At 40.8% G+C, this 25,054-nt stretch overlaps 1 protein-coding gene across 2 annotated transcripts in view; it reads right to left on the bottom strand.

Moving 5' to 3' along the window:
- Positions 1–25,054, bottom strand: part of LOC140482765 (kinesin-like protein KIF13B) — a 189,217-nt gene that overhangs the window by 127,567 nt on the left and 36,596 nt on the right. For both annotated transcript variants that reach the window (XM_072580355.1, XM_072580356.1), the window contains exon 2: positions 20,580–20,673. In XM_072580355.1, coding sequence (XP_072436456.1) covers positions 20,580–20,673 — 94 coding nt within the window. The remainder of the gene's footprint in view (positions 1–20,579; positions 20,674–25,054) is intronic.

Raw genomic sequence — 25,054 nt, 5'->3', positions numbered from 1 at the left:
GCACAGTCAACCTCGTGGGAAGGGAAATTGCGATCTCCATCCTCTGCCACTTCCGCCACCTACAAACAAACCCCACCAGCAGTGATATATTTCCCTTCCCACCCTTAATCTGTGTTCCGGAGAGACCATTCCCTCCGCAACTGCCTCGTCAGATCCATGACCCCCACCAGCCACACCCCACTCCCAGCACCTTCCCCTGCCACCTCCAGCAAGTGCAAAAACCTGTGCCCTCACTTCTCCCTTCACCTCCATCCAAGACCCCAAAGGACCCTCCACATCCCACAGAAATTTACCTGGACCTCCATCAATGTTACCTACCGTATCTGTTGCACCCGATGTGGTCTCCTCTACATCGGCGAAGCAGGACACCAACTTGCGGATTGCTTCAGAGAACATCTCCGGGACACCAACACTAACCAACCCCACCGCCCCATGGCTGAACACTTCAGCTCCCCCTGCCACTCCGCCAAGAACATGCAGGTCCTGAGCTGCCTCCATAGCCAAACCCTTATCACTCAACACCTGGAGAAAGAATACCTCATATTCCACCTTGGGACCCTGCAAGGGTCAGTGTGGATTTCACCAGTTTCCTCATTTCCCTTCCCCCTCCACATTATCCCAGTCCCAAGCCTCCAACTTGGCACCACCCACCTGACCTGTCCATCACCTTTCCCATCTATCCACCCTCCTCTCCGACCTATCACCTTCTCCCCCACCTTCATCTACCTTCCCCTCAACCCCACCCCTCTCCCATTTATCTCTCAGCCCCCGGCCGACAAGCCTCATTCCTGAAGGGCTTTTGCCCAAAACGTTGATTCTCCTGTTTCGCAGATGCTGCCTGACCTGCTGTGCTTTTCCAGCACCACACTCCTCAACTCTGATCTCCAGCATCTGCAGTCCTCACTTTCTCAGAGATGGACCAACCAAACTCGTAACTGAGTGGCTTTTAACCACAGAAAATAATGAAGGCTTTTTAAAAGATGGTGGCAAGACAGTCACAGATATACTGAATATAAAAGTGATTATAATTTGCATTACTATTAAGGTGACAGCTAATAAAAGGATTTAATGTCACAAATGCACTAACACAAACGCATCAATAAACACCCCCTTTTCATGCTCCCCCACACACTGACAGCTGGTACAGTTACTAAGGCAACACAGTTTCAGCAAAAAAAAACCGATGGGGGATTGGCACTTGGTACTCATTAATACTAGACAACAGAAAGAAAATGTAGCAGCTGAAGACTAGACCAGCAGTACACTGTGACAATTGAGCAATTTAGGATGCAAAGTCATGCCAAATATATCACTCTTTCCTCAGCTCCTAAACGTTTCAATGCACAGTTCCTCTATTATTTCTGCAGAATACCTCCCCCCAAGAGTTATTTATCTCTCAATAATTACAACAAATCTATGACCCAATCCAATACTATCCAAAAGTTACTTGTGCAGAATTAACAATGTTGTACTTGTAGGATACAACTCAAAGGAAACAATCTCAATACACTTCAAGTTTCATGCTCCAAAGTGAAATCTATAAATGATAGAAGCGATTTTAGAGTCGTAGACACGTGTTCACAGATATAAACAGTAAAGCCTGTCAACTTGTAAATTGGAATCGATTCACTCTGAGAAGACAGGTGAAGTTTTAATAATGAACAAAAAGATACAATCACAACATTCTCAAGCTAACTAGATAAAACACAAGCAAAAACACTTTCATGAATTCCTCACCCAAACTAGTTTTTAAAATCTAAAGAGTAAATTTATCTGTATTTACATTTTACCACATCCTAACTAATTTGAAGTGCAGTACTTGCTGTTCATTACACATACTAACAACAAGTGATGAGACAATTCTGTTTATGACAATATCGGTAAGACTGAGTAACAATCAGAATATAAACATGTTCTGCAAACATTACATTGCATTATAAATTATAATGTTAAAAATTTCTTCTTAGCCTTCAACAAGAACAGAAACGTATTTGGTTTGAAATGAGGTGCAAGTAACAAGATGACTGTGCCCTTTTAATGATTCTTCTGAAGAATAGTGAAAGATGAGAGAAAGCTGCTTGGTGTCAGGTTTTCGCAACTGTAGCATCCACTGTATTTCAAGCACGTCAAATGTCCTGACCACCAGGCGTGATAGTTCTTGTAAAACACTTGCTTTGAAGTTGAAAAATACGTTGTTGTGGTGAAAATCACCAGTCTCAAAGAGTCAAAATTTGGATTCAACGACAGAGTTTATTGTACAAAGAAATCAAAGCTCCGGAGAGAGAGGCGTTTGTCAGCACAACTGTCAGTTTTGAGGCTCCTCTCACTCTCTGTGCACGTCATGATATTTTAAACGTTTTGTGGTACAATAGTTCAAGTTTTGAGTGTTTGTTTGTACAGCATGGTTCGTTTACAGAAAACATTACCGAATCATTGTCAGTTTGAGTGGTCTTGATCGTTCTTCCTGAGAAGGAAGAGAATTTTCCATTACGGCAGATCTGAAGTATTAACACTTGTATACAAGCAGTCTCAGGTAGTTAACATTTCTATTGAAGGTGGTGGTTGGACTCAGACACTTTAGCAGACAGTAGATGTGACTGATCTATATTCTCTCCCCACCTGCCTTAAACTAATCATCTTGCTCTGTGTCTATTGTATTGGTACCCTGTTAACCTTGGGCAGTATCTGTGTATGCTTTGGTGTAATAGCTCAGCTGCCATCTTATGTTCTAAGTGACCAATTTATGGCTCAGCGGCCATATTGTATCTGTGTGCCCCATGTCAAGTTCCACTTCAACGTGTATTTCTAAGACATTTTTGCATTACAATACATTCAAAACCAAAAAGCAAAACAAAAAAACTTAAATGCCTGCCAATTGAGTACAATCCACCACGTTAAAGAAGGGAGCACATGCTGAAGCACTCTCTTGAAATTACTTCCAAATCTATAAAACAAAGGAAGATATTGAACATTGTACCACGCTTGCAATAGAGCAAAGGTGATTCAGCTCAACTGTGTCTGAAAATATTAAACCTTATCTGGAAATAAATTAGTCTTAAAAATTTAACTATGCCAAATTTGACTCTGTCATCTTATTCAAACCAAATGATATTCGATCAGCAGTATGTGTACTGTTTTAAAAATGTAGAACTGCAAGATATGCACCTCAAGTCTTTTAAGAATGGCCTTCAAAATACACACTCTGTCAACTAAGGGAGACGACAAATCTGGGGAAAAAACTGTAGAATGGTTCACTAGAGAAAATTGCAAGACACCCAAACTCAGAAGCATGTATTCTACTTCGCCATGCCTAATATGTTGGAGAGAAGGCGTGAAGGAACAATAAAACAGGATAATGAGTTATATTGTTTTTGTTGAGGTGTATCTAAGAATTTGATTAACTTTTTTTATAGGTGGCTTGATAAAACTAATATATTTCTAACGAAAACTGTTCAAGTCTGGAGTGTTGTCCCAAATGCTAGTAATGAAAACATTGAAAATAAACCCTTTGAGCTTGCTCTGCCATTCATATGCAGAAGTGAGTACTGCAGATTAGAGTTAAGATTAGAGCTGGAAAAGCACAGCAGGTCAGGGAGCATCTGAGGGGCAGGAAAAATTAACGTTTTGGGCAAAAGCCCTTCATCAGGAATTACTCTCCCAATGTCCCCAACAGTACCCTTCCACTGATACTCTTATTCGTTTGGCTGAACTGGTCCTCACCCTCAACAATTTCTCCTTTGAATCCTCCTGCTCCTTCCAGACGAAAGAGGTAGCCATGGGAACCCACATGGGTCCCAGCTATGCCTGTCTCTTCATTAGCTACGTAGAACAATCCATAGAGTTACATCGGCACCACTCCCCATCTTTTCCTCCGCTACATTGACTGCATTGGCACCACCTTGTGCTCCCATGAGGAGGTTGGGCAGTTCATCAACTTCACCAACACATTTCACCCCGACCTTAACTTCACCTTAACTTCTCTGACATCTCCCTCCCATTCCTGGGCCTCTCCATCAACAATGACCAACTTAACACTGACATTTTTTACAAACCCACTGACTCCCACAGCTATTTGGATTACACTATCTCCTGCAAAAATGTTGTCCCGTATTCCTAATTCCTCCACCTCCACCACATCTGCTCCCGAGAGGACCAGAGTTGAGAGTGTGTTGCTGGAAAAGCACAGTAGGTCAGGCAGCATCTGAGGAGCAGGAAAGTCAACATTTCGGCCTGGAGCCCTTCTTCACGAATCTGAATCAGAATTGTTTCTGGCCTGAAACATTGATTTTCCTGCTCCTCTGATGTTGCCTGACCTGCTATGTTTTTCCAGCACCATACTCAACTCTAATCTCCAGCATCTGCAGACTTCATGGTCTCTCAGGTGGAACAGTTCCACCACAGAACACACCTCCTTTTAAAGACTGCAACTTCCCCTCCCATGTGGTTGAAGATACCCTCCAATGCATCTCATCCATGTCCCACACCTCCGCCCTTGAACCCCACTCCTCCAACCGCAACAAGGACAAAACCCCCTGGTCCTCACCTTCCACCCCACCAATCTCCGCATAAATCGCATCATCCGCTGACATTTCCGCCACCTCCAATTGGACCCCACTCCTATCCGCTTTCTGCAAAGACCGTTCCCTCTGCGAATACCTGGTCAAGTCCACTCCCCCCAACAACCCACCCTCCCCTCCCAGTACCTTCCCCTGCCACCGCAGGAATTGCAAAACCTGCGCCCACACCTCCTCCTTCACCTCCATCCAAGGCCCCCAAGAAGCCTTCCACATCTATCAAAGTTCCATTTGCACTTCCACACACCGTGGGCGGCACGGTGGCACAGTGGTTAGTACTGCTGCCTCACAGCGCCAGAGACCCGGGTTCCATTCCCGCCTCAGGCGACTCTCTGTCTGGAGTTTGCACATTCTCCCCGTGTCTGTGTGGGTTTCCTCCGGGTGCTCCGGTTTCCTCCCACAATCCAAAAATGTGCAGGTTAGGTGAATTGGCCATGGTAAATTGCCCATAGTGTTAGGTGAAGGGGTAAATGTAGGGGAATGGGTCTGGGTGGGTACGCTTCAGTGGGTCGGTGCGGACTTGTTGGGCCAAAGGGCCTGTTTCCACACTGTAAGTAATCTAATCTAATCTAAAACATGTCATTTATTGTATCTGTCGCTCCCAATGGGGTCTCCTCTACAGTGGGGAGACCGGACGCCTTCTCGCAAAACGCTTCAGAGTACATCTCTGGGACACCCACACCAATCAACCCCAGCATCCCGTGATCGAACATTTCAATTCCTTCTCCCGCTCTGTTGAGGACATGCAGGTCCTGGGCCACCTCCACCACCACTCCCTCACCACCCAATGCCAAGAGGAGGAACACCTTCTCTTCCACCTCAGGACCCTTCAACCCCGGGCATCAATGTGGACTTCACCAGTTCCCTCATTTCCCACCACCCCCCCACCTTACCCCAGTTCCAACCTTCCAGCTCAGAACCATCCTCGTGATCTGTCCCACCTGTCAATCTTCCTTCCCACCTATCCGCTCCACCCTCCTCGCTGACCAATCACCTTTACACCCATCTCCATCCACCTCTTGCACTCAGCTAACTGCTCCCCATCCCAGAGGCTTCCAGCCTCATTCCTGATGAAGGGCTTTTGCCCGAAACATCGATTTTCCTGCTCAGATGCTGCCTGACCTGTGCTTTTCCAGCACCACTCTAGTCTTGGTTCATGTGCTCATGGCTGTTTATCCTGCTTGGTACGCTATGCTCGCTTTTGCCCGATCCCCTTTGGTTGTTTTAAACCTAAGAACTATATTTATCTCCTTGAAAGCATGCATTGTATTTTATTCATTCACAGAATGAGGACTTTGCTGGCCAGACTCGCATGTACTATCCATCTCTAATTCTGAAAATTTGTTGTATTTTTCCTTGTCTCTCCAAGATCATCTGAGTTTCAAAATGTGTGTGCCAGATCAAAGGAGAAAGATATCATTGACATTGTTCTTGTCCACATTTACTACTTCACTTTTTTTTATTATCTAGGTGTGCACTTTTGTTTCAAGGGTAGCAAACGAGAGATCTTAAGTTCCATGCTCATCTTTCTGAATGTTACCAGAATGTTGTAATAAAAAAGTTGCTCATCAGTGTGTTTTGACAGAGTGTGTTACCTTGCTAATCAGATAGATCGATAATTCCCTATCCACTCAGCTATTGACCACCTCAAAATTCAATTGGATTAGTTGGATATAATCCACTTTTCACAAATCCATACTGGTTCACTTTGATCCATTCATTGTATTATTCTGTCTTTGTTATTATTGTTATTCTGTATTATTCCCTACAATTTATAAACTGACAGTTATGCAGTTAGCTGGTTTCTTGATTTTTTTTCCACTTAAAAAATGTGATCCCACTAATTATGAGGACTACATAGATCTGCAATTCCTTCACTTAGTTGCCACCCCAAAGTGTTAAATTATCAGGTCCTAACTTATTTGTTTTTCCGTTGCCATTTTAAAAATGTGTATTAATTCCACAAAGCTTTTCCCCTTATTATTGGATATCTTTGTGTTAATGATATATTGTCTTCTCAACTCCTAATAGACACATTACATCAATTTAGTAATTCCTTGTTTACTAGTGTTGACTTTCCTACATCTATCTTTTCTGAATCTACATATAAATTAGGAAACAGTAGGCCCTTGAGCCTCCTTTGCCATTTAGTAATATTATGCCTTATACGTTTATCCAACATTCCTGGCTACCCCAAAATGTCACCCCCTTGCTTATCAAGAGTCTGTGTATCTCCACCTAAAAAAATTCAAAAATACTGCCACCATTGTTTATTGAGGAAGAGAGTTTCAAATGTGTGGGGATGGGAGCTTGAGGAATTTCCTCTTCAGGATTAAATGGGTGACCCCTTATTTTTAAACAGTGACTTCTAGTTCTAGATTCGCCCACAGAAAGAAACATCCTTGCCACATTCTATCTTGTCAAGACCCCTCTCGTTCTTGCCTGTTTCAATTTAGACGCCACTTACTCTTCTAAACTCCAGTGGATACTTTGCTAATTCCCTGCATCCCACTTTACCAGTCTTTCTCAACATATTTATAAATTATTTTGCAAGCAAAGTTACTTTTATTTCAGAGTCAGAAACACCAACTTTTTGAAATCTGGTATGTAATTGCAATCAAAACATGTAGTGCTAGTTTTCTCCACCCTAGGTTCTGCAAAGGCATGCTTTGGTTCAAAAAAAAATTGACAGATTATCAGATCACCAAAACTGTGCTTGATCCTCCAGTCTCCTCCACCCCAGTGAGAGGGAAAAAGAAATTCTGTGCCAGACTAAGAAGCACTATCCATGTCTCAGATCACAGCACGCCACACTGTTTTACAAAACAAGAAGGCAGTTACAACTGTCCTGGATATCCATATCACAATACAGCAAATAGTTTATCATTAAGTCTGCATTCAGCAATTAAGACTTCTCCAAAGCTAGTCTATGACTGTTTGTGAGTAGATTCCCTGCAGTGGAAATGAGTCATAAGCAGAGGAACTGAGTTTCAAATTAAATCTGTACCAAATCAACAAATGTCAGTTGGTTCAACAATCGAGGCACTAGATTTATAAATGCAAGTCATTACAGTTTAGTCACAAATGAGCAAGAGGAATTCAGCACAAAGAGAAAGAGCATGCTTCTGGAAGAATAGAAAATAGTTCAGGTGTGGAGCAAAATAAAAATGATTTTTTTTAAAAAGTGCCAAGGCGTTTTTAGGTCCAAGGAAAAGGAAATTAGCATCAACAAAACAGGCAACAATGAAATAGGGAAAGTGAGGACTGCAGAAGCTGGAAACCAGAGTTTAAATTAGAGTGGTGCTGGAAAAGCACAGCCAGTCAGGCAGCATGCGAGGAGCAGGAAAATCAATGTTTCGGGCAAAAGCCCTTCCATCAGGAATGGAGGCAGGGAGCCAATCGAATGAAAACTCAGGAAACAATGAAATGGCAGTCCATTTAACACCCAAATACTTGACCCCAATAGGAAAATATTGGGTTGGGTGTAAAGCAAACTATTGATACAATTGATGACTGTTTGGGCATGATTGTCAAAGATAAATTTAATCCATATTTTAGACATGGAAAATGGAGCAACAACAACATAGCATTCGAGGCTGCATGCCAAATGCTGCAAAATGGAGGTGGATGTTTGATGGCCGGCATGGACACCGTACAGTGAAGGACCTCTTTCTAAGCTGTAAAAATTCTATGACACTAACAAAATAAACCCGAAAATTACTGAGGGCTCTGGGACTTGGCACAATCATTTCATAATTCACCAACCACTTTGCATTTACGAAGTACACTGAGCATCAAAATACACTGCAAAATAAAGCAGCAAGCTGGAGGAGGAGATAGTTGGAAGATTAATCCAAAGTTGAAAGAAAGTCATGGATTTTGAGAGAGGGATTTTCTAGAAGACATTGGATTTAGGATATATCTATTCATTCAAGAGGAAGGGGAGGATGGGCTGATGATTTCTTGAGCAGGGTACATTTATGTTGGAATGGAGTGACATCACCCAAGGAGAGGGAACCATTTATTATGGGATCAGAGATGGAGGCTAATAATAACTGAGAGAATCTTACACAAGTTATTATACTGTCAAAGTATCAAAACAATACCCAGATTATAAAATAACCAGCAAAACATGTATCCTGAACCAGCCATGTGGCCCAGCACGATTACTGAAGCAAAAATAACAGCAAAATTCAGATTTGCAGCATCCATTGTAACAAAACGCTGGAGAATCTTAGTAGATCTGGCATTATCTGTGGAGATAGAAATAGCTAACATTGTGTTAAACATGACTCTTCTTCAGATCATGGGAGTTAAACTAATCCATTTTCATAATTCTCAAGCGTGTTTTCATTTCAGAAATCACTCATTTCCAGACTTGAAAACTTTAGTCAGGAACGTGAATACCGACAATTAACAAAAAGAAACTTGAAGAAATCTTTCATGCTGAAAAAAAAATTTTTAAGTAAATGAGGAGGTTTCCATAGAACACTTACAGAGCGGCCGCCGTATCCACAGGTCCTTTTTCAGTTACCTGCAGCTTACCACAGCCTGAACATATTACATGGAACATTCCAGAACCAGGGACCACAGGGCTGAGGCAGGTCTTGGAAAATATCCCCCATGGGTACAGGGGTCGGTGGGGGTGGAAATCCATAGTTGCAACAGCGATGCAACTACCTGCATTTGTCTTGCTATAATGGAGTGGAGATTAACAAAGGATAGACCATTGTAATTAATATGGTATGCGGATATAGTCAATTCACTGTGCAACATCACTAAAAAAAATTCCATACTTATCCAATTAATTCCCAAAACTGGGTTGATGAACCAACCACTACTTTTCACTTCTCAGTGCCAATACAGAGATCTAGTCAAAGATCTCACAGCTTAATAGCCTCCTCTTACTTGTCCTAGCAAAGTCAAAATGATGTGCATACCTAAGGTATTCAATCATCTTAACTTTCCCACATCATTCAAACCAAAAAAGGGGTCACAAACGATCCTTGGGGTGTCAGCAACATTTGTGTAACAGTGTCACAAATAGCCACCACAGACTTGAATATTCAAGCTGAATCATGTAAAGTGATGGAATCCATTCAGTAAGCACTACAAAAGGGTTTGTGGATTTTTCACTTTCAGTTCGTTCACACTATCCTTTCTCATTCTATGATCTGCTCCAAAGAAATACCAAGCAGACATACTGGCATGATCAAAAGTAAATTTTCTCTCCCCACAATACACAGACAAACCGAACATTTCCCAAAGCTGAAAGCTGGAAGCAGAGAATTGGCAAAATGTGGGAAAGGCAGCATACATTTTTATTAGACACTTCTCTCTGCTCTCAAGTGCTTTCCAATGGAAGCACACATGCAATTGTAAGTTGAGGTTGCATTCTACTCTGAAGTTGTGCACTTATGATGTGTGGGTATACTGGTTGCCACATGAAGACAACTAACAGCTCTGGAGCAAAATCATGAGGCAGTTAGATTCAAGCAAGTTCTGACCAAATTCATCAACATTTTATCTTCACAAAATGGAATAGTTATTTCAAAATCTGTACCGTGGATTTAAAGTTTCATAAGAGTGCTCTTTAAAACTTCACTTCATGCATAACCCACCCCATCAATCAAATCCAACCTAAATTGTGACCCAAAGTACACAAAACTATTCTTCAAACTCTGCTACTTCAGAACTAATATTGCAGGTCCTCTAACATGTGCTTTATCTAGCTGATCAGATTCTCTAAAATGCTAACATGCACTGGCTTTTAAGTGATATGCTTTACTTAGAAATTCACTCAACCTTTTTTCTGTATTTTGGTTTACTTTATTTTCACTATGTGTGTATTCAGACAAGTCAACAGAGGTAGTGATGGGATAGGGAACAAGTTATGGTCATTGACCTTCTTGACCAATTAGGAAGAAATATTTTTAAAGAAACTCAATATCCTAGTATTCTTATATCTGCAATAAAATAGTACTGTATATGAATGATGTATTGATTCAACTTAATGTAAGCCTTAAGGAGCTTGTAGAAGTTGCAAGTGCCAGACAGATTATTTTCCTGTTTTTATCAACAGCTTGTAAAGTGAAGTCAATGAATGGCCAACAATAGCTCTGTTGTATACAGCACTATTGTATATCTACACCTGATTGATCACATCAGTATGGCATTGACATTTTGCCTCAAATGTTGTTGGATAAAACAAGTTGGATATAATCAAATACTGCACGTGCATTACCTGTTCTGCATAAGCAAGGTCTTGCTCTTAAACGTGAAATGGGAAACACCTAACTGAGCAGACCTGATGAGGTAGTACTGTGACAATGCTGCAGCTTTAAGAGGTCTGCCTTGTCCTGGTTTCTTTCAGGCAGAGTTTGGGGGACACGTGCTGAGCAATCTATGAGAAAATAAATAACTTGTGAAGCCTTCATTTCTTTTAAGAAAGCTGGAATAACAGAAGCAGACTGAATGGGTGGGGTCAAGTTTACATCCACAGAACCAGGGATTTTAGTTTTCAGCAACAGTTGCTGTGGGAACTTGAAGTGGAAGCTATTTTTCCCCCTCTCAAATACAGCCAAAAGTTGGGGGTCTTTTCCTAGATTCCTGGATTGCATGTGAGATAAAAGCTGTTTTCAGAATTTGCCTTTTGCCAAGGGTGTGCTTATAGAATGTTACTACATTGGAACAGTTAATTGGTCATAGTTACTGTATATATTATCCTGTTATATTTTCTACGAGTTGAGTTATTCCAAGTTCTTCTTTCTTTTATTGCATTTTAACTGTAGTATTTGAATATATTGCTTTTTAAGCAATATATTGCAGTTGAATATATTGCAACTACATCAAGTAGTTTGACCAATCAAATTGTATCTAGAACAAGCACCTGACATTTATCTTTAAAATAAGGAAAAACTTAGGGTATAGGCTACCTTCCTAATATGTTTTTAGGGGATCTGGTCCAATACAAAACAGTACACAAATAAATCTAGATTAATCTACTGCGCCACTAAAATGCAAACTTGAGTTAATGGCAGTATTAGATTGCTGGTTTCACCCTCCGCAGAGTCAACTGTCAATGCTTTCTAAAAAGGTAATGATTGCCTCATTTTAATTAGAAAAATACAGCGTAAAAGAATGTAATTGATTTATTTGTACACATTTTCAAAAATATTTGCAAAGCTACAAATACAAGGGCACACACAAAAAAAATCAAGGATAGGTGCGATGAACAGAGACTGACTGACTGGTATTTAAACATAATTTTTTGAGCCAGGATTTCAAAAGCAGCACCATGGGTGTTCTTTGTTTTTGTTTTTAAAAAAATCTTCACAAAACTAGTCAGAGTTCTTCCAGAACAGTAACCTAATCCGAAATTATTAAAGAGTAGATGACTATAAACCCCTGGAGTATAAAGGGGTTTATACTGTGGGATTTACGACTGGCAGAATAAACATGGAAGGCCATTAATTTCATTTCAGTTCAGAATAATGAAGAATTTATTTTAGCTCAGAAGATAAAGATTGAAAGTTTTAAGGTAGTTTGGAGGAGACCTGAATGAGATCAGAAGAATAGTCTACCTCCTACACAGGGGTTTTTCAGAGCAATTCAGGAAATAAGCTACCTCCATAGAAAAAAAAATTAGTTGGCGGAATTTTCAAGCAAGGTCCAGTTGACTAGAAATCTGCAGATTTTTAGAAAGGAGAAAATAATTTTAGGCTCTGAGCATCATAGAAGGGTTCACCATGGCAAATTGAAAAAAGATTTTAAGTGTCATCACAGTTCATGACAAAAGCTATCAAAAGTCAGTTAAATATGAGTTGGGGGGGGGAGGGGGGGGGGGGGGGGGGGGGGGGAGTGAAAGCGACAGGGAGTATGGAGTTAAATGGAAAGATAAGCAGCAGGATAGCATATGTGCAGGCAGATTTAAACTTGAGACAGACTGGGAATGCAGCAAAAAGGAAGGATAGCTTTAATGATAAGAAAGTTAGCATTAAGGCACTTTACCGGAATGCTCGTAGCATTCGTAACAAAGCAGATGAACTAATGGCACAGATCATCGTGAATGATTATGATGTGGTAGGCATTACAGAGACGTGGTTACAGGGGGGTCAGGACTGGCAGTTAAACATCCAAGGGTTTTCAACTTATCGAAAAGACAGGGAGGTGGGCAGAGGGGGCGGGGATGCCTTGTTAGCTAAGAACAAAATTAAATCTATGGCACTGAATGACATGGCATCAGATGATGTGGAGTCTGTGGGGGTGGAATTGAGGACCCACAAAGGCAAAAAAACCATAGTGGAAGTCATGTACAGACCTCCTAACAGTGGTCAGGACCAGGGGCGCAACATGTACCGGGAAATAGAGAAGGCATGTCAGAAAGGCAAGGTCACGGTGATCATGGGAGACTTCAATATGCAGGTGGACTGGGTAAATAATGTTGCTAGCGGATCCAAAGAAAGGGAATTCATGGAATGCTTACAGGATGGCTTTTTGGAACAGCTTGTCATGGAGCCCACAAGGGAGCAGGCTATTTTGGACCTAGTGCTATGTAATGAACCAGACTTTATAAAAAAAATCTTAATAAAATAATAAGAGTAAGGGAACACTTAGGAAGCAGCGATCACAATACGGTAGAGTTCAGTCTGCAGTTTGAAAGAGAGAAGGCAAAATCTGATGTAATGGTGTTACAGTTAAATAAAGGTAATTATGAGGGCATGAGAGAGGAACTGATGAAAATAGACTGGAAGCAGAGCCTAGTGGGGAAGATAGTAGAGCAAAAATGGCAGGAGTTTGTGGGTATAATTGAGGACACTGTACAGAGGTTCATCCCCAAGAGAAAGATTATCCGGGGAGGGATTAGACAGCCATGGCTGACAAAGGAAGTCAGGAAATGTATCAAAGAAAAAGAGAGATCCTATAAAGTGGCCAAGAGCACTGGGAAATCAGAAGATTGGGAAAGCTACAAAAACAAACAGAGGATAACAAAGAGATAAATAAGGAGGGAGAGGATCAAATATGAAGGTAGGCTAGCCAGTAATATTAGAAATGATAGTAAAAGTTTCTTTCAATACATAAGAAACAAACGACAGGCAAGAGTAGACATTGGGCTACTTCAAACTGATGCTGGAAGGCTCGTGATGGAAGATAAGGAAATAGCAGGAGAACTTAATAAGTACTTTGTATCAGTCTTCACAGTGGAAGACAGGAGTAACATCCCAACAATTAAAGGGAGTCAGGGGGCTGAGTTGAGTATGGTTGCCATTACAAAAGAGATAGTGCTAGAAAAGCTAAAAAGTCTTAAAACTGATAAATCTCCTAGCCCCAATGGGCTACATCCTAGAGTTCTGAGGGAGGTGGTTGAGGAAATAGCGGAGGCGCTGGTTGAGATCTTTCAAAAGTCACTGGAGTCAGGGAAAGTCCCGGATGATTGGAAGATCGCTGTTGTAACCCCATTGTTCAAGAAAGGATAAAGACAAAAGATGGAAAATTATCAGCCAATAAGCCTAACCTCGGTTGTTGGTAAAATTCTACAATCCATCGTTAAGGATGAGGTTTCTAAATTCTTGGAAGAGCAGGGTCGGATTAGAACAAGTCAACACTGTGGAGTTGTTTGAAAAGGTGACAAGTAGGTTAGACCGGGGAAGCCCAGTGGATGTGGTCTACCTAGACTTCCAAAAGGCCTTTGATAAGGTGCCACACAGGAGGTTGCTGAGCAAGGTGAGCTACTGGTATGGATTGAGGATTGGCTGTCTGACATGAAGGCAGATAGTTGGGATAAAAGGTTCTTTTTCGGAATGGCAGCCAGTGACGAGCGGTGTCCCGCAGGGTTCAGTGTTGGGGCCGCAGCTGTTCACATTATATATTAATGATCTGGATGAAGGGACTGGGGGCATTCTAGCGAAGTTTGCCGATGATTCAAAGTTAGATGGAAAGGCAGGTAGTACTGAGGAAGTGGGGAGGCTGCAGAAGGATCTAGACAGTTTGGAAGAGTGGTCCAGGAAATGGCTGATGGAATTCAATGTGAGCAAATGCGAGGTCTTACACTTTGGAAAAAAGAATACAAGCATGGACTTCTTTCTAAACGGTGAGAAAATTCGTAAAGCCAAAGTACAAAGGGATCTGGGAGTGCTAGTTGAGGATTCTCTAAAGGTAAACATGCAAGTTGAGTCCGTGATTAAGAAAGCGAATGCAATGTTGTCAATTATCTCAAGAGGGTTGGAATATAAAAGCACCGTTGTATTACTGAGACTTTATAAAGCTCTGGTTAGGCCCCATTTGGAGTACTGGGTCCAGTTTTGGTCCCCACACCTCAGGAAGGACATATTGGCACTGGAGCATGTCCAGCGGAGATTCACACGGATGACCCTGGAATGGTAGGTCTAATGTATGAGGAATGGCTGAGGGTCCTGGGATTATATTCATTGGAGTTGAGAAGATTAAGGGGAGATCTAATAGAAACTTACAAGATAATACATGGCTTGGAGAGGGTGGATGCTAGGATTTTGTTTCCATTAGGCGAGAAGACTAGGACCCGTGGAGACAGCCTTAGAATTAGAGGGGGTAAATTCTGAACAGAAATGCGGAGACATTTCTTCAGCCAGAGAGTGGTGGGCCTGTGGAATTCATTGCCGCAGAGTGCAGTGGAGGCTGGGACGCTAAATTCTTCAAGGCAGAAATTGATACATTCTTGATGTCACAAGGAATTAAGGGCTACGGGGAGAATGCAGGTAAGTGGAGTTGAAATGCCCATCAGCCATGATTGAATGGCGGAGTGGACTCGATGGGCCAAATGGCCTTACTTCCGCTCCTATGTCTTATGGTCTTAATAGAATCGAAAGGAGTAGACAGATACGTGGACTTTCTCTGGATTTGAATCTGAAATGGACAGTTATCAGAAAATTAGCAAAAACTACATTCTGCTTTTAATTAAGGTTTTTCCAACTGTGTTCTATATTTAGATAGCCCAGTTTTTGTTTATTTCTTTAGCGTCTTTTAGGAACAGAAAGCTGTCATCGTTATCAGCTCTGGCCTATACAACTCAAAAGATAGTTGACTCTTTAACAGCCCTCTGAAATGGTTTAGCAAGCCTCTCAGTTCAAGGGCAATAAGGATGGGCAATAATACTATGCATGAATAAAAAAGTACACTAATAATGGAGTACAATTTTAAAGGAGATAATTAGCTAATAGCACTTTGCCAAGTCTCACACAAAAGTACAAACAATGACATCTTAAATCACTGGTTCCACATCAATAAGTGTGACTATTTGAACAATATCTTCAAACAAATCTTGCATTTAAAGATTACTTTTGTCCCCAACAAATATGCAACATATTTGAACCAATTCTACATAGGCTATTAACATTTTGAAGAGTGCCTGTGAACATTTAGCCAATGCAAGGAATTCTGTTTTCATAACAGGGGAAGGACCAAGACTTCATTTATAAAGTTAAGTATGCATGGTCAACAATTGAAGGCAGAATCAGTGCCAAGTTGAAACAACCTAAGCCATCATTCTTCAGTGAGTATTACAGAAAAATATAAAAAGAGAAAATGTTGAAAAAAAAAATGCTAAGGCCTTCCACCAGACCTGAAATACAAACTCTTTTGCTCCGTATACAAATGCTGTTTGACCTGGTAATCAAACAAACAACTGCGGGTGCTGAATGCTCCTTCATGAAGAAGGACCATTTCGTGAAGAAGCATTAATTCTTTCTCTCTAGATGCTGTCAGACCTGCTGAGTTTTTCCTGCCTAACCTGGTGATTGTTCAGATTTCTAACATTTGTCATATTCTGCTTTTTTGTTAAGATGGCAGAGTCTGATATACTGTATAGGTAAATCTTCCAGCAGTGGTCACAAATAGCATCAGGTGTGTGAAGCTGAGTCATTTCACTCCTTGCACTGCATGTGAGGAACACCATTATGGCAATTCCAGCTGACACAGAACCAACAAGAATTCTGAGCTCTAAGACATGAATACTTTGCTAAGCTTCTTTTCCATAAAATCAAAACATTCAAAATACTAAGTCACCTTGGTGAAGGTTTTCTTTTAAAAGTGACTAAGATGTTCCAATTTCCTGTCATCGGAATTAAAATATGCCTTCAGAAAGCACTAAACCCATTCATAGCCATCAAGTTCTGTGACAGCAGACAATGGAGGCATTAACTAGGACTGGCTCATGACTACAGCTGGTTTAATACCATTCAAAAGAATCTATACAGAAGCTGGCCAGTTTTGGAAACTCAGTGCCAAACCTAAAAAACATGCAGATCCACGGCTAAGAAAAAATACCCAACAGGAATTTTAATTAGATCTTTCCACAGACTTTAACAGAACTGAAACCCAAGTACAAAGACATCAAAAAAACCTGCCCAAAGGCAAGATAACATTTTTTTGCAAGATTGCCTGCAGGGACATAAAAAGTACAGTCTTTAAGAGCCTTCAGTCAATCCAAAACTAGGATTATTAGAGCATCAGGCAATTGGAAGACATTCATCCAGTTTAAAATGAACATTTCAAAAAAAAGCTACAACTTAACAGGTGAGTGAAGTAATTCCATCCTCTTGCACACAGTCGTTTGCAATCTTCCATTACAATATATCCCATCCTACAGCTTGATTCAAGTTTTTGCATTGATTACACTATCCAGAAGGCCAGTCACAGAATTTGTGCCAAGTGCTTCTTAACAGGAGTCCTCAAGTTGCATTTGACCAGTTTCTGTATCAAAAGGTGTGGTGCTGGAAACGCAGTCAGGCAGCAGGAGAGCCAACATTTCGAGCATAAGTTCTTCATCATCTCCTCATTCCTCATGGAGTTTTTGTTTGAAACGTCGATTCTGCTGTTCCTTGGATGCTGCCTGATCAGATGTGCTTTTCTAGCACCACACTTTTTGACTCTGATCTGCAGTCCTTACTTTCTCCTAGTTGATTATAACCTTGCTATGAAGCCTCTTCCAAGGATGACATTCAACCTTGACATTCTCCATCTCCCTCTTCAAGGATCTGAGTTTCTCTCTTACTGTACCCCCCAGGTCATCTCCTCTGTCCTGAAGCTCTTCAGTCACATCCTGAAGCAGACCCACTACTACAGCCATATATCTCCTACCTCAGTACCTGCCTATGCAACTGACTGATTCCACATGGGCTCCTGACTACATTCACAATCCTGATCCCAAAACGTCGATTCTCCTGCTCCTCAGATGCTGCCTCACCTACTGAGCTTTTCCAGCACCACACACTTGACTCAGATCTCCAGCATCTGAGTCCTCACTCTGTCCTAAAAATGTGTTTGTGGCCAAGTTGAGGGGGCAAGGTAGAAAATACATTTCACATTTCTGAACTTTAGATGTGTGCTGTTGTCAAGGAATTCAATAAAAATTTGAAATGGTAAACTGTTAATATGATCCTTATCCTGAGGTCAGACAAATGTAACAGCTCACTCGATCATCTGTGTACCATATATTCTGTTTCACATCAAGGATCTAATACTCTATTGAAGTTTATCCCAAACATGGAGAGTTTTTTTTATTCCAAAGGACATAATGGAATTGAATTCAAAATACATGGAATGGGTTCGTTCATGCAAAGTACTGTATTATCTAAGGACTCAAATGGTGGGACTCAAGATTGAGGGTCGTGGAAGCTTCTAAAGATCTTTGGAAAGCTGGTTGGACATGCGGTAGGGTGAACATGGAAGAGAGAAAAATAAGATTAAGAAGAGTATCTCAAAGAACTAAAAATGGTAAGAAAAAAGCTCACCTCATACAAATGGCATTGACATCAGTTTGCGACTCTCTTGATAGACCCAAAGGCAAAGAGGGGGTCAAAATTAGCTTGAACAGGACAGAAAAAAAAATACAAGAATCCAGCTCAGTTTGAGCAGTCTTCCAAGAATTAAGTTTTAATGCAAAATTGGTATGATATTCAGAACTTCAAGACATTTTTCCTTTCTCTTGAATTAAAAATAATGGCTGACAAGAAGTAAAATGGACTAAACAAAATGTAATTATTGACATACCTACATTCATGTTTGTTTTAATTTCCTAAGTTGGACACAGCACCAACCAAATTAAAAGAGTCACCAATTATTAAAACACGTACCAGTTGATGTCTAATTTGCATTCTGACCAACTCCTTCAGACCAGGAGACTGCACTCAAAGCCAAAGCCAAGGCTACATACACTGTACAAAAACATTATTGTACAGGACCTTGACTACCGTTGCACTATTTTGATGACAAACAAACATTATAAAACTGAAAAGCCATATGTGGAAATCAAATTTGCAGAAAAACAAGATTGCATACACAGGACACAACAGTCAATGCAGCCTGGAGGTGTAAAATCCCAAATGACAAGCACAACACTCAGTCTATTCAACAACAGGTCATATTGTGTTTTATTTAAATATTTGTGCTAATTTATTAACTGCAGCCTGGACAGCCTTCATCTTTTTCTATCTACTCTGACCCTTTTGTGTCTGCTCTAACCTCTTATTGTAATGCAATTTGGGCTACACAATGGCACATCACATCAGCTTTTCAGTGACCCACACCACAAAATGCTCAAAAATGGATTTGTGTAAAGATGCTTCACACAGCTGCTCCTCAGGCTCAGACACACTTGCGCTTCTCCTTGGGGAGGGAAAATTGAACCAGCACATCCCTCATCATCATTATTGCTTACAAATGTGCAGACATTTAGAAGCAGAATTCCACCCCCTTTCCTCAGCCAGGGAAGATAGGTGCATAAAGCTGCCAGGCTTTTGTAACAGCCAAATTCTGCAGATTCTTGAAATCTGAAACAAACACAAAGGATATTGGAGAAACTCAGCACATCTGGCAGCAGCTATGCAAAGAGAAGAGGAGTAAAATGTTTCAAGTTTTGTATGACTTTTCTTCAGAACAGTTTGCCAGATTTGTTCCTAGATCTTGCAGGGGCAAGAGGAAATAAGATTGTACAAAACAAAATTAGTTTAAATGCCATGTAGCACCTGGCAACCAGCCAGTATATATGATCAAGCTGAAGCATGCAAGCAGGTGAATGAACAGCAACAAATATTTTAGGTTAACAGTACAAACAATTAACAATTGCAAATACTTGGAACTGATTACTAGTCACAGGTCTAACCACAGTAATTCAGAAGGCATCAATAAACACAAAACCTTTTAAATTGTCCCCCGCAATTAGGCTGGTATTTTGTATAGTAATTGTTCTCAGATTGGGTATAATTTCACACAGGCTTCACAGGCTTTTATTTTGCATTTGCTCAGTTTCTTGTAATGGTAGCATCTGCTGACACCAACTGTCAATGCACTTCCTGCCCTTAATGCAGGGTAATTTTCACACAAGAGTACTCCTTGTCCAGTATTACCCAGGATAATCAATTATAGGAATCAAAGACAAGAGCAGTCTCAGAGGGATTCACATCACGTGGGTTAAAAGATGTACCATTTACAACTCTGGCTAAAAAGCAAGATTATAATTTCAGACATCACTGATTTATACATTGTTTATCTTACAAAAGATCGCCTTTAGCTTTCTCTCTCCAAGTCCTGAAGCAGACAGAAATAGAATGCTTTAAAATAGTGTTGCTTAGCAAACTCTGACAATTTAAATTTCTCAACTTTTGAAACTTAGGAGATTTGGTAACAATATTTAGACAACTGAATTAATTCAGGCTTTATATAATATGTAGTATGTTTGTTTCGAGAAGAACAGCAGTCACTGCACTCTATACTATGACTGAGAGTAACTTGCATATAGAAGGAACAAAAAGCTTATTTCTAAAAGTTCAATAATATTTCAATCAACAATTCATTACTAAGAATCAAGATAGTTAATGTGCAACTCTAGAACATAAAATTTGAATGTATTGTTTAAACTTTGCAATACACAGTGACCAGTAGTCTCTCTTCAACGGTGCAATACACTGAGAAAGACACATCAACACAACTTTGAACGTAACATGAAAAATCCATATATGGCAAACAGCTTACCTGGCATCGCCTTTACCGAGATTGGCATTAGCCGGACTTAGAATGGTCTGATTGCCTTCAACATCTATAATACATTTTGTGTTCAAATCAATCTCTAAAAACAAAAATGAGACATCATTTACTAAAACAAATTGAGGCAGGAAAAATAACACTGATACATCTTCAAAACATTTTTAAGCCTATATCAGAAGACATCATAAAGCAGCTAAATATTTTATATACCTGTAAAAGTAAACATTTTCAAAAGTACTTCCATAAATTAAAAATTATGACTTCATTTATCATCCCTTAATGATTTCCTCCAACCTTGCATTTTTGCTTGCACTTCCCAACCCTTTTTGTTCACCTGCAGTCTTGATGATTGCTTATTATTCATCTATGCTATTCTGACTCACTGCAACTCCCTGCCAAGTTTCCTGCACCTCCCTCAATTTCAGAAATCTCAACAATCCTTTTCTCAACCACACCTTAGGCTGTCAACAATCTTCTTCAAGTTATCCATTTTCCTTGACATCTCTTTTTGCTTCTCTACTGAATGTGAAGCAGATTTGACTGTTCCTTGATGAGTAGCTCTATAACAATGCAACTACAAAAAAGCAACATCAAGTGCATCACCATGCACCTCCACCACTAATGCACAGGATCTTTGGCAGCCGCTCCCAACTTCAACCTCCACCAAAACTCCACTTGTTTACACAGTGCCTTGAGTATAAAATATCCCAATGTTCTTCACAACATCATTACAAAACAAGACATGACACCAGGTAACATAAGGAGATATTAAGTTAGATGGCCAAAGAGATGAGTTTCCAACATTACTTAAAAGGAAAAAAAATGTAGAGATTGAGATGCGTAGCAAGGGCTTTTCAAAGTTTAGGGCTTAGGCAGGTGAAGGAACTGTCACCATGCCAAAGTAATTTAAAATCTGGAATGCGCATAAGGCCAGAATTCATTATTCTCAAATTAGAGGTGGTCATGGATTAGTAACATTGTCAATGAAGTCAATCTAGAGACCCCAGTTAATGCTCTGGGTACTTGGGTTGAAATCTAAACACCTGAAATTAAAAACTAGTCTAATGGTGACAATGAAGCCATTGCCAATCTCATTAAAACCCATCTGGTTCATGGATGTCTTTAGGGAAGGGATATCTGCCGTTCTTACCTGATCTAGTCTACATGAGAGTCCACATTCATGACATTTTTAAAATTACCTTTGAAATGATCTAGAAATCTCTCAGTCACATCCATTCTCCAGAAAGTCTCACATACCATCTGGTGTCAACCAAGGCACAGGAAATGACAATGGCCATGTCAAATCTACCTTCCAATCACCTGGCTGCTGGAGCCCAAAATTGCTTTACCTGTCCCATTGTTTCATCAAAGCAACAGCCTGACACTGTACGTAAAATATGATTCCACGAGAACAACTGTTTCTAAGACATCACCACCACAGATGTAGGCATAGAGGCATTCAATCAAGAGGTCGCTGCATTCAGAGTCTTCAACATGGAGTCTGGAATCAATGAAGCTTTATAGCATCAGGTCCAATATGGGCAAGGAAAACACCTACTGATTATTACATACTGCACCCCTTGAGTTGATGAATCAGCTTTTTTCCATGTCGAACACCACTTGGAGGACTCACCAAGAGACTCTGGGTGGGGGACTTCAATGGTCAGCAGCAATAGTCACTCAGTAGCGTCATTACTGACCAACCTTGCCAAGCTCTAAAGGGCTTGGCTGCAACACTGGGCCTGCAGCAGGGAAGCAACCAGAGGGAAAAACTTACTCAACCTTATTAGTCTACCTATCACAGATACATCTGGCCTTAACAGTATCAGAAGAACTGACCACCATACAGTCCTTGTGGAGATGAAGTCCTTCATCTCATTGGGGATACCTTTTGTCATGTTGTGTGGCAGTACCACTGTGCCAAATGAAATAAATTTCCAACAAATCAATTCAGGAATGGGCATCCATTAACCACAACAGCTGCAGAATTACATTAAACCATAATGCCATCACATGGCCCAATATATCTGCCACTCCACCGTTAACACTGGGCCAGAAGATCCAACCTGTCAAGCCTGGTTCACGAGGACTGGAAGGCATTCCAGCACCAGGAATATCTTTTTGAAAAAAGGCATCAACTTGAACTACAACACAGGATTACCTGCATGCCAAGAAGCACAGACAACTGAAAACTTGTACTTCAGATCTAACCAAGCCCCTAGCCAACTTGTTCCTATACAGCTACAATACTGACATCTTCCTAGCAAGATGAAAATTACCCAGGTCCATCCTCCCCAGAAAGAGTAGGGTAAATACAGCTATCCAATTACTGCCCTTTCAGCCTACTCTCAAAGTGATGGAAGGCGTCATCAATTACACTATCAACCTGCACCTGTTCAACATTACTTTGCTCACTCATGTTCAGATTAGATTCTGCCAGGGCCACACCCCTCCCAACCTCATTACAATATTGTTGTATGTTTACAAAACAAAAAGGGCTGAAATTCCTTGACAACAAGAGAGCGTTTGACTGGGAGCAGCATCAAGCAGCCCAAGAAAATTAGGTTCAATGGGAATCAGGGAAGACATTGTGCTGGTCAGAGGCATACCAAGAACAAAGGAAGATGGTAGTGATGGTCACAGGAATCGCTGCAGATACTTTCTAATCAACCTGTTCAGAGATGCTATCACACATATCTGGAGCAGGTGAGACTTAAACCAGTGTCTGCTGGCCAAGGGACACTACCATCACATCACAGGAATCTCTATAGTGCCTGATGTCCAACCATCTTTAGCAGCTTTATCGATGACCCTCCCCCATCAAGTCAGATATGGAAATATTAGCTAATGCCTGCTCAATGTTCAGCACCATCCACAACTCCTCAGATATTGAGGAACTCATGTCTAAAAGCAGAAAAACCTGGAAAACTTACAGGTTTCAGCTGATAAGCAGAAAGGAAAGTACACTTTACACAAGTGTCAGCAATGACTAGAAGCTAAACTGGACCAGTTATGTAAATAATAAAGCTACACCAGCAGTTCAGAGGCTGGGAATTTAGCGAGTAACTTTTGACTCCTCAAAGCTTATCTACCACTGACAAGATAGAAGTCAGGAGCGCGATGGAATACTTTCCACTTACCCGGATGGCTGCATATCCAATAGCACACAAGAAACTCAACACTATCCAATACAAAGCAACCTATTTGATTGGCACCCCATCTAACATCTTCAACATTCATTCCATCTACATGCACAGCGGCAGCGCTGTCTATCATCGACAAGATGCACTGCAACAATTGAACAAGGCTCGTTCACCAGCAGCTCTTAAACCTGTAATCTCTAGCATCTAATGGACAGGACAGTAGATACATGGATACACCACTCCTCCAAAAGTTCCCTTTGAAGATAAACACCATTCTGATTTGGAACCACATCATTCCTTCACTATTGCTGGACTAAATCCTGGAACTCCCTCCCAACTAGCACTGTGGGTGCACTTCCTCATGTGGACTACAGCAGTTCAAAACACCAACTTATCTCTGCCTTTTCATGGGAAATTAGGTATGGATCCTGTAAGTTAATTTTTCAAAGTCTTAGCAGGGTATACGGCTGAAGGAAATTACAAAACATAAGTAGGGGTATGATTATTGACAAATTTGAAACAAGGCTTAAAATTTTAAAATTCAGCCACTGCTTAACCAGAAGCCAATGAAGGTTAGTGAACACATGACAATAGAGGAATGTGATCCAGTGCAATCAGCAGAAAGGTATCAGAGGTTTGGATGACCACAGGTGTACAAAAAGTAGACTGGGGGAAACCAGTCATCATGAAGTTGCGAATGAGGGTTTCACCAGCAGAAAAGCTGAGACAGGAGAAATCTGATGAATGTTATACATGTGAAAATAGGCAGTTTTCACAGTTGTAGTGATGGCACAAAAATCTCAAATATGAGGTTGAATGTACATCTTGGAGGTCAAATGCGACAAAGGTCAAAAACAGACAAATTTAATTTCATACTTAAGAACAAAGGGTAGTAGATACATGGGAACAAAAAGTCACCTGCAAGTTCCCTCTAAACCACTTACCGTCCTGACTTGGAAATATACTGCCATTTCTTCAGTATCATTGGGTCAAAAATCTGAAATTCCCTAATGGCTTTGTCAGTTTACCTACAGTGCATGGAGAGAAATGGTTCAAGAAAGCAGTTCACCACAACTTTCTCAAAGGAAATTAAGGAGGGTAATAAATGCTTGGCACCCCAGGAGTGAATGTTTAAAATTGCCATGCATATGCTAGAGCTCTGACATTGATACAGAGGTAAAAATCAGTTGTGGTTCCCACTCCTGAACATTACCTCATGGCTCTTGGGGAAGCACATCCATACAGAGTATTGCCAAAAAGAGCATCTGCAATAATTTGGCTACTATCCTTCAACCATTCTACTTCCCCATCAACAGCCCA

The sequence above is a fragment of the Chiloscyllium punctatum genome, chromosome 11 (assembly GCF_047496795.1).
Source record: "Chiloscyllium punctatum isolate Juve2018m chromosome 11, sChiPun1.3, whole genome shotgun sequence".
Classification (NCBI taxonomy): domain Eukaryota; kingdom Metazoa; phylum Chordata; class Chondrichthyes; order Orectolobiformes; family Hemiscylliidae; genus Chiloscyllium; species Chiloscyllium punctatum.
The sequence above is the reverse complement of the archived record's forward strand: the minus strand, read 5'-3'. Positions and strand labels throughout refer to the sequence as shown.